A 10,810-nucleotide genomic window follows, 5' to 3' on the forward strand; every position below is an offset into this window, starting at 1 on the left:
TAAATAAATTAATTAATTTTATAGAATTTATAATAAATTTAATAATTTTATAATTTAAATCTTATTATAATTTTAAAATTTTAAGTATTTAGTTTATTTTTTTCATTTACCGTAAAAATTTGGATTTTGTTTAACTTGGTCTGCACGGCTAAAATACCCTGGTTGAAAACATGAAGCAGAGAATGAAGGGGTTTAACAAGGGCTTTATAAGTCCACCCAGATGAACACTACGAAGTGATTGCTGTTCCACAGAGAAATCGGAAACTTGAAAATGGCGACGACCATTTGGAGAACCAATTCAGCAAGAAACGCAGTTCGCTATTTCACTCAGCTGAGCCGCCAGTCCCATCTCACTCATCGCACAGCTTCTTCCCCTTCTCTTCCCTCTCGATTCTCCTCCCTCCGCCACTTCCGATCTAGTCGCGATCCTATCTCTAGGTTATTTCATGTCTCTTCTCACCTCATTCATTCATTTCCACTGAATTTTTTTGTTTATAGATTTTGTGAAAATTTAATTGATTGATTGTGCAGGAATTATGAGATTATTCCTCCGATGAATTGGGGGATTCGCGTTGTGCCGGAGAAGAAAGCCTTTGTGATAGAGAGATTTGGAAAGTACGTTAAGACACTTCCCTCTGGAATTCATTTCTTGAATATCACTAAAGATAATGTCACTATCCTCATTGATGGTGTTCTCTACATCAAGGTCTTCATTGTTCTTTGTTTTCTTGCATCCCTATTTCATTTATTGGTCAATGGCAAATAATGTTGTTGATAATTATCTATTTAAATTTTGTGTTTATTTAGTATTTGAATTTCTGGGTGCAGATTGTGGATCCTAAGCTAGCTTCTTATGGAGTAGAGAATCCCATTTATGCTGTCATTCAGCTGGCACAAACGACGATGCGTAGTGAGCTTGGTAAGATTACCCTTGACAAGACATTCGAGGAAAGGGACACGCTGAATAAGAAGATTGTGGTAAGTAATTGAGTATAGTTTTCTGTTATATTTTTCCTTTTTTATTCTTACTTAAGGAAGCATCCTAGCTAATTGAATTTCAAGTTGTATGGTGTTGGTGTAAATCTTGGATAAGAGGAACATGGTGCCTCTTTACATGGAGCTGTTGGACTTCCTGGAACTACAGCTGATGTTCTATTTATCATATAGTAATTTTAAAGTCTTATTTGAATTTAGTTATACATGGGACAAGTGCGGAAGCATAATGTTCACCAAGTTTGTGACTGTTTTGTTATTAGTCCCTATCCTCCAATGAAATAAACTTGTTTCAATATCCAATTCGGAACCACTATAAAGTAGTACATTTATTTTGAGAGGCTATTACTATTATAATGGTGACTGTAAATACATGCTAAGTATAAATAAGGCTTATGTTAGAAATATCTGTCACTGTGTATCATGTATGCTCTTCTACTAAATACCTTATCAATGTGTCAGTGTGTCATGCTGCAAAATTAATTGATTGGAGCATTCTAGCATATGTAATAGCTGAATATCTCTCTTTCTTTGCCCCAATGATTGTTTCTTGAACTGTAGTGGATTTGGAAAGGCACAGTAATATGTTTCGAACATATCTGCAGTAGGGAAATTGAAAATATCCTTCCACAAACATAGATCCTAAGGCTTGCAGTTGCTGGAAAGAAAATATCTCGTCATGCATTTACGCTGTATTCTGATTTCGGGCTAGGACTCAGGAAGTAATTCGATTATTTGATTATGGATTTATAAGCTAGGTTTATTTTCAAAGTGAAAGCAAGCTTATTTTGTTAATCGAATTTGAATATCTTCTTTCAAATCCTGAACATAGTTTCTAAATTTCCTTTGTCCCTTGGTTTCATTTAACAATGATGAGAGAGAATAGACATCAAATAATGGCTATAGGCTTTTCTATCCATAGTTGTTAGACTAGTGTTTTCTTTGTGATGAAGAAAGAAACAGGATTTTCAAATTCTTCTCAATGAACCGAAAGAACAACTCTTTTCACATCTGTATTCAAATAACGAAGATTGATTATATGGAAAAAACTGTTGCAGGAGGCCATTAGTGTGGCTGCTGAAAGCTGGGGGCTGGAATGCCTTCGATATGAAATACGTAAGTTTAACATATTTTATAAACTGAAATGTTTTCCTTTCCCCCTGATTTTGTACTTGACAATATGTGTAATTTTTCTTTCAGGGGATATCTCTCCTCCACGTGGAGTGAGAGCCGCTATGGAGATGCAAGCAGAGGCAGAGCGGAAAAAGAGAGCTCAAATTCTTGAGTCTGAAGGTAATCAAATTGATTTTCCATTTATTGAGAGGTTCTACTGTGATATTTTTACATTAATTCTCATCCTGGAATTGACTTTGGCACCCATGTCATCCAGCTTTTTAAGATTGTGTGTGTACTGGAATTGATGCTGTTTAATGTTAAACAGGAGTGAGACAGGCCAACATCAACATTGCTGATGGTAAGAAGAGTGCAGTGATCCTAGCATCAGAAGCTGGGAAGATGGATCAAGTCAATAGAGCTAAAGGTTAATTTCGTGTTTTGCTCTGTTTCCATCTTTCAATTATGTATCCATATTAATTCTTAAGAAGGATTTGGCATCACCGCTGAGCATCACAGGCAAACTCTTCATACTTATAATGTGTAATATGTATGTTCTCTTTGTGATAAAATGTTGTTTCGTGTGAGAAGGGAGGGGGATGATGAAATGTAGGCTGATGGTCCAAAGTATTACTAGTATTCTTTTATATCGAGCCACCACTTACATAGTGTTCCAATTGGCATGCAATCACTTCTCTATTTCCATTATGTATCCTTTACTTTTTTGAAGAAACTAAATTGTTGCTTTCTCTTGATATCTTTAATCTCTAAATCTTTATAATTACAATTATACTTCTTCAGGTGAGGCTGAAGCTATCCTTCTTGTGTCAAAAGCCCTGAAAGAAATTGGAGGAGCAGAGGTGAGATTTGTCATTTTATTCATATTCCATCTGCTGCATCTTGTGCAAGTAATAAATTATATTTTGGTCCATAACTTCTTAGAATTTTGGCCAATTGTGTAGCTATTTGAATATATTTACCAAAATGGATGCATCATCTAAATTTCTACTGTTTATTTGCATCTAAATTTCTACTGTTTACATGATGCATTATTTTTTATGTTCGGGGGCTTGGGGCATGCCAGCATTTTTTTTTGCATGTGTGAGAGAGAGTCATTATTACAGTTTTCAATGCAGTGTCTGGTTGACTATTTTATGTAGTTTTGATTTATTGTGAGAAATCCATAATCAAATAGGCTAGAATGGTGTTTGAGTTGACATCATCTCTGAAACTGATAAAGGAAATCTAGTGTATAGATTTGCTCCTAATTGGCTCACTTATTTTAAATTTTCCATGTATCATGGAATAAAAGGAGGGATGGAATTGATGTTTTCATTTGCTTTGCAGGCAGCAAGTTTAAGGGTTGCAGAGCAATATATTCATGCTTTCAGTAACATAGCCAAGGAGGTAGTAGATTACAAGCTAACTTATATGCAAGGACCATTTAACCATTTTTTTTCGCTTTGAAATTTGTCTTATGTTCTCTTACTTTTTTCTCAGGGAACGACAATGTTGCTTCCTAGCTCTGCATCCAATCCTGCTAACATGATGGCTCAGGCCCTTACTATGTATAAAAGCCTGCTTGGTAATGTTTCCGGAAACAAATCTTCATCAACGTCAGGGCAGTTGGAAGGAAATGATTCCTCTGGCGAGGGTAACGATGAAGGTACTGCAACTAATACTTCAGCTCTGGAAATCCCAGATCATCATGAAAAAACAGGGTTTTCACTTCAGAGACCCAAAAGAAGGGAATAGTCTTTGATTTTGCAAAACTTTGCCATTCTAGTGATTTGATTTGATTTTAGAGAGGGAAGCTGAAGTTTGTTTGGACTTCTGTTGCTAGTTGCTTAGCATTGATCACAGGATACACAGAGAATTTATGACCATATATTCGAAATCTCTTTTCTTCCTAACGGGCAAATATGGCAAGAGAAGAGGAGCAATTCTTCTGTCTATCATGTATATTCATATACTGCTACTCCTTGTTTACTTCCTTAAATAATTCTTGCCTGCACCATTGTTACATAGCTTCATTTGAAGTTATTTAATTTTTCAAAAGGTGGGGCTTGATTATATTTTAACTAATACATAGGAGGTGCTGTAATACCCCGATTCTCCACAGGATTATTCTCAAAAACTCTGATAAGAAATTCGATAAATATCTGAGAATCACCTCATAATAAAATAATAAGGCGGATTTAGACTTGATAAATGAAAAAAAATAGATATAACATGTGAGATAAAAATGTATCCTAAGCTAAAAACCGTACCAAACAAACTCCATCTTTTCATAATTAAACCAGTTTTTTCTTCGTCTATTATAAAGTCACGGTTTTCTTTTTTTTTTCCGGTTCAACCAAACCATGCTTTCTTGAAATAAACCAAATCCAAGAAAACTCTTATCAAACTCATCTTCTCTTCTCCTCTCACAATCGAACGTGTTTCAAAGGAAACCATGGTTACTATACTCAGATGTGGTGTTGCAAGAGGAAGAAGCCATGAAGTTTTGCCGCACCAACTCATCCTTTCCCACCTCCTATAGGTTATATGGATGAGCCAAGCCTTTCAATTTCTCTGGAAATCACACGAAAGGAAGAAAGGAAGCAAGAGTGGCGACTGATCAAGGAAGAGAAGGAGGAAACGTCAACAGGATCATCATCACCTGTGTTCTGTTGCTTTTCCTAATTCAAAGGTTCTACCCTTGTTAAATTTCAATTTCTTTAATTGGTGACCAAATCAATCAAATTCAGCCCATTACAAGAGTAAGACTCCTCGTGCTCTATGTGAAGCTTGGCTAATTGCCCTATGAATTGACAAAATTCTTTAATTACGTTTGTTAGGACTTTTTGATTTAAGGTAGCAAAGGACAGACCTTGGTTTGTGAATTCTCGAAGAAAGGTAAGGGATAATTCATACACAGAATATTATGTTTGTTGTTGTATGTGCTGGTGATGAATGATGGTACATTCTGGATTAATAAATTATTGTGTGCTTGAATGATGATGATTGATGATTTATTATGTGTATGATTGATGATGAGCTCCTATGAAAAAAAATTGTTTATGATGGTGCAGAAAAATACATGTTCAATTAAGTATATGTGCACTTGTGAAAAGGGTGAATTGATGAGTTTGAACTAAGATTGCGAGAACCGAATCGGTCAATAAACCGATAAGATAACTGATTCATTGGTTTAATAGTTGACCGAAATTCAACCGATTTAGTTAAATATTAAATAAAACTATTAAAAATTTAACATATAACTTCAAATATTTAAATTTAATATTTTCAAATATTAAATAACATTCAGTAAGCTCCATATTTTTGTCACATGGCTTCTTGAATCTCCCAAAGTAACAGCAAAGACCGCATCAAATTCTCCTGCTCCTGGAACTCTAGCCAACAACACTCCTTCCAAGTTCAGGGTAGCATCTAAAAGTTTTGTTTGTGATTCTGGTTCAATCTGCATGAATTGCAAAGAAAGAGTAGTTACTACCAGCAGATATAATTTATAATCAACATCATTCAGACAGAATAAGCATAATAATAAGTGTAAAATCAATGAAAGGAACTTACAGGAACACCTGCAGCCTCATCTAATCCCAAGCATAGCTTCTTTTGAACCTAACAATGCTTTATTAACTGCTTTCTTATTGGGTTTAGAAACTTACCCTATCCACTGTGAGAATTGCATTTTCAACATCAACACAAAAGAAAAGCAAGAACATGAGAGCATGAAGCGTAAAAATCATGACCAAAAATTAACTCAGCAAAAAATATTCGACAGAATCATTCAACAATTGAAAACCAATAAAGCCAATTCAAATTAACAAAATTAGTAAATCCAGTATTAACAAAATCAGTGCAAATTAACAAATTCTGAAAACAGCAACTCAATATTATTAACAACAGTGCAAATTACAAAACAATCAAAAATAATTCCAATCAACAGTGCTTACTGGCAGCGAGGGAGGAAGGGAAGTGAGGGGGCGGCGGAGTGGGAACTGTCGGCAAAGACAGAAAGAGCTCGAATAGAGGAAACGACGACCGAGAACGATGAGAGGAGAGGAGAGTAGGAGACCTTCTTACGACGGCGGCGAAAGGAGGAACGATGAGAAAACGATGGTGGCTGCGAGCTGCGTTCGAACTTCCACCGAACAGAGCCTTCAGCGTTCCACACGCGACGCCGCACCCACCGTCTGTCCTCGGAAGAGAAGAGTGGCGATGACTTCGAAGAGAAATGGTGGCTGCGAGCTACGTTTGAAGTTCGGATGAGAAGAGTTTGGCTGTTTGGGGACTAGGGTTCTCCAATTTTCACTTTTTCAGAGAGAAACGAGAGGGGTGGGATCTGGGATGTGGGTATTGGGGCAGGGGTGGTTTTCATTTTTTTTTTTAATAAACTTAAACGGCGACGTTTTGAGGTAGCCACCGAACCAGAAACCTCAAGAAAACCCGGCCGGTTCCGACAGTTCACCGGTTAACTGCTGGTTTGGCCGGTTTTTTGATAATCGGTAACCGAACCGATTAAATGACCGGTTCCTGGTTATTCTGGTTGAATTGGTGGGTCCGATTTGGTTTTCAAAACCATGGTTTGAACTCCTGAGACTATGCTAATCACTTTTGCAACTTTGATTAGTCAAAAGAAAGTTAGAATTATAGTTTTAGAAGAATTTTAGGCTTGAATATAAAATTTGTACGAGAGGTTGTTAAATTACTTAATGCAAAATTTTTTGCATATTTGGCAGTAATACAAAATAAAAACTGGGAGCAATCTAGACATGATTTTCAATCCAAATTATTTTTCTATCAAACTTCAAGAAGTCAAGATTTCTCCATAAAAAATTCAAAAAATTTGGCCTAGTGGTTTAGAAGATGTGAATTTTTGAAATTTAGTAGTTGCTGTAGAATTGTCTAATTTTCTGGTTTTACAGTATCAAGTTCCAAACACTAGAACTTTTGATTTATTTGACATTTTGAGTTGCTACTAAAGGGATTCTGAAGGACTGTAAGTATACTTTAATTGAGTACAAATTTCATATCCATATCTATTTTGTAGACTTAATTAAGTCACTTGGAAGCTAGGTTGCTGCTGGAAATTCTAAATCGCTTTATGAAAACAGTTAATCAATTCCAGTTGACAATTAATTAATCAAATGAAGTGATATGAACCTGAAACTTATTTTTCTGAAACTTAGGGATGTTGAGTGTATCCTCACCAAAATCTAGAAACAACAGATTGGAAGTAAATTTATTATGGATTTTACAAAAACAGAGCTGCTTGCTATTTCCTGAATTTTTATGAGTGTAGCAGCAGATTTTCAAAGTTTGTTATCAAATTCAATTCTAATATAAATGCAGTAAAACCTAATTCAAATTAAAGACTAGGATCTCTAGAATGACCTTGTCAAGAGAGATAGCTCATGCCTAAACCTTTCATGACGTGAAATCACGTAACAAGACGGCAAGGTGTTGTTCCAAAAGTCTAGAATAATAGTCTCGGTTTATCTTCAATAGCTAGAGTTAGATTGTCCAAAATAATATGATTCTTAGTTCTATAGAAACTTGAGTTCAATACGGATGTGTGGACATAAAGTTTGTAGAAGTCTGAGTTCGTTTATTATATTAATTGTTTAGTAGAAGACTGGTCGCCAAGGAGGTATTAGGCTAAACAAGCCAGAATAATGAATAAAAATGTAAGTTGTCCCTAGAAAGGTTTAAAATTAAAAGATAATGCTTAGTAATATGGTGATGTGGAGGTATGCTTAGTTATGTGGTGATGTGGAGGTATACATGTCTATAAGGTGTGCGGAGATATGATGAAAAGAAAGGAAATGAGAATGAATCAAAGAGATAATTGAAAATGGATCATTATTCATGAGAATTGTATGTTTGAATGGGCCTTTGTTTCAAATTGCTAATGCAAAAGTGCCCGCCTAACGGATAGCCAAAAGTTGCGAATGCAGGAATGTTTGCCTAACTGATAGAACCGTTTCCTACTGTGATGTACATTGAAAAGTTAATATGATGAGGCCTGATTGACACGGGTAACCATGATGTCAAGATATCCTAACTAACATGTGTTCGCCCATGATGATATCGATGTATCTGACTGACACAGTAAGGAAACCATATTCAGAATTCACTCCGAGTAATGTCGGGTTGCAGGTAGACAACCGACGCTTGAGCTCATGGCCCGCATTAGGAACATGCATGCATCACAAATTTGCGCATTTGAGTGTGGTTTTTTATTGTTCATTCTTTCTGCTATGTGTTATCTGATTCTTGTCAATCTTCTATTTTTTTATTTTGTCTGTATTTTTAGAATTATATGACTTAACTTTCTCTAAAGCTTAGAATAAGCTAGTAAAGTTAGGAATAATAGTCATGAAAAATAGCGTAGGAACGGCATTGATCTCAAAGAAAGATGCCAAGAAAGAGTTATTTTAGAGCCCGCGATACAAAAGTTGTCCAGAGACTTAGCATGCAAGTTGTTACAATAGAGCCAGAACTCTAGATTTCGAGAAATGCGTTTTCACGATGCCACTTTACTAGGAACCATATAGGTTCTCACCCCTTCCTTTTCCCTTTTTTCCCACAGATGGAGGATTTCGTTTTGACTACCGCCACTGGAGATATACCCAGAGAGGTACCAGAAGAGAATGTGTTGTCGGACCATACAGAAGATGCTCGAGACTAGTCCTTAGAAGATTCCTACAGTTTTGTCCGGATGGTGAAAAGAATGTAGGGTAGATGATCTTTATTCCTTAGACTTTGATTTTCCTCACCTTTGTAGCATTTTTGAGGGATAGAACTTGATATTTTCTTTTCTTTTATTAGTCTGGATACCAGTTAGGGATTTTCTATATGAACTAGGTATTTGGGAAGTTGTCAGTTGTATATACGTCTATATACTAATGTTAAACCCGTGCGATACACGGGCTTACATTTTAATTTGACATGTTAAATCGAAAATAATATTTTATAATCATAAATTTCTCGAGTTTAGTATAGCATTATCATCGTCATTATATAATAAAGTATTGAATATGCTGTTTTATTTTTACTCAAAGTAAAATGCAAATGGAACAGTTTAAAGTCTATAATATTCTTGAATCATAAAGAAAGAGACCTAAAAAAATAAGAACATATATAACTGTAATAGTACTATGTCAGTTTTACACTAAACTTTATATCAAAGGGCTAATGAAAATTTATCGACAAGCTAGTATTTTACTAACCTCATTAGAAAAGCAATTGGCATATGATGTTGTGCTCCCTATTACACATTTCATTTCAAGTCTAAAAGTAGAGTTATAGATAAATTAGTTATATTTACAGTAAATATTTGTACAAAAGTGTAATCATAACATGTTATTAAAATAAAAATACTATTTTTCTTACCTAAATAGTATTAAAAATCTCTTTGAACACAACATTTGTTGTTGATGACTTTGGATTGTCGTCTTCATCCAAAATTAGAACTTTGAGACTCCTGTAACTTTTAACTCTTGACAAAATAATGTAAAGTTGTCCATGGATAAACACTGATTTTGGCAAGTAAAGTCCTACATGTGATAATGATTGACCCTGACTCTTGTTGATGTCATTGCAAAGCACATTGTTAATAAAATTTGTCTCCGTTGGAACTTAAATGGCAATCCTAAATCTGAAGGGATCAAGTTCATCCTTAGAATGTACACTTTGTCGCCAATATTTCTACCGGTCATTACCGTCGCTCCAATTATGTTGTTGCCAAGTTCATTAACTATTAACCTTGACCCGTTGCATAAACCTGAAGTCTGGTCTATGTCTCGCAGTAGCATTACAGTGACTCCTGCCTTCAAAGTCAACTTGTGGTTGGGTAATCCCAAACATTTGATGTCATTTAGGAACTCTGGTGTGAACCACTCTTGTTGTACATTTTCATTCTCATCAACTTGATATGTTGTGTCAGAACTTAGATATTCCTTTTCCATCCTTGGGAAGATTGTCAAGACGAAGTCGTTTACCTTCTCGACACTCTCAAGCGATGGTATAAGAATTGCCTTACTCTAAAAATACCTGTAATCTATCATGTTTTGTAACAAATTTGGATATGCAAAGTATACCGAATGAGATAGAGGATCATCAATAGTTGTAATCAGTAGACTATCTAGAATGTTAACTTCTGACTCATCATCAACAACAGAACCAATATTTCTATTTCCAACATCAAGTATCTAATTAGCAAATCTCTTCATTTCACCATCATGTTTATCTGAAGAAGACATTAGAAGTCTTATGTTCGTATGCAACTTCAAAACCTTACAGAACGACCATAGATGTGATGAGTTAATAGTTGATGACAATATATCGTGTCTACTCCTTTTTGAAATTACCGAAAGTATCTGTCTCAAATCACCTCCTCTCCTAGAACCACAACCTTACCACCAAATAGTTGATGTGTCTTATGTTGATCAATAACTAACATAAAATTTCTGAGTGTCCAATCAAGTGCTTCAAAACACATTTTATTGAGCATTGGAGCTTCATCCTAAATTATTAAGCTACTTTAGATGAGCAAGTCATCCTTCAAACTGCAATGCTTGATATTGCAAGTAGATTCATTAGTAATTATAATGGGTATTGAAAATCTAGAATGAGCCGTTCTACTACCACGCAGAAAAAAGACGTAATTTTCTGGATGTGACATTTAAACAATCTT

At 35.3% G+C, this 10,810-nt stretch overlaps 1 protein-coding gene, 1 long non-coding RNA gene and 1 pseudogene across 2 annotated transcripts; 1 reads left to right on the forward strand and 2 right to left on the reverse strand.

Moving 5' to 3' along the window:
* The first annotated feature begins 180 nt into the window (after positions 1 to 180).
* On the forward strand, positions 181 to 4,227 carry LOC107470118 (uncharacterized). The gene is made up of 9 exons (XM_016089499.3): positions 181 to 438; positions 532 to 706; positions 829 to 978; positions 2,052 to 2,109; positions 2,194 to 2,286; positions 2,435 to 2,533; positions 2,908 to 2,966; positions 3,454 to 3,513; positions 3,607 to 4,227. Exons 1-9 carry the CDS (start codon positions 272 to 274, stop codon positions 3,859 to 3,861), a joined length of 1,116 nt encoding a protein of 371 aa, XP_015944985.1. The 5' UTR covers positions 181 to 271; the 3' UTR covers positions 3,862 to 4,227.
* A 1,089-nt stretch (positions 4,228 to 5,316) lies between these two features.
* Positions 5,317 to 6,467, reverse strand: LOC107470100 (uncharacterized). The gene is made up of 3 exons (XR_001588336.3): positions 6,066 to 6,467; positions 5,683 to 5,785; positions 5,317 to 5,569 (listed from the first exon to the last, which is right to left on the reverse strand). It is a non-coding gene; the product is annotated as an uncharacterized LOC107470100 (long non-coding RNA).
* Positions 6,468 to 9,507: 3,040 nt separating this feature from the next.
* Positions 9,508 to 10,425, reverse strand: LOC110276890 (uncharacterized; annotated as a pseudogene).
* Positions 10,426 to 10,810: the final 385 nt, after the last annotated feature.

The sequence above is a fragment of the Arachis duranensis genome, chromosome 10 (genome assembly GCF_000817695.3).
Source record: "Arachis duranensis cultivar V14167 chromosome 10, aradu.V14167.gnm2.J7QH, whole genome shotgun sequence".
Classification (NCBI taxonomy): Eukaryota; Viridiplantae; Streptophyta; class Magnoliopsida; order Fabales; family Fabaceae; genus Arachis; species Arachis duranensis.

Bases quoted from the DNA above. Each gene is read 5' to 3' on its own strand.
- LOC107470118 (XM_016089499.3), top strand. From the start codon at position 272: ATGGCGACGACCATTTGGAGAACCAATTCAGCAAGAAACGCAGTTCGC. The intron at 439-531 runs GTTATTTCATGT...TTGATTGTGCAG, and splicing joins AGTCGCGATCCTATCTCTAG to GAATTATGAGATTATTCCTC. The intron at 2,287-2,434 runs GTAATCAAATTG...AATGTTAAACAG, and splicing joins TCAAATTCTTGAGTCTGAAG to GAGTGAGACAGGCCAACATC.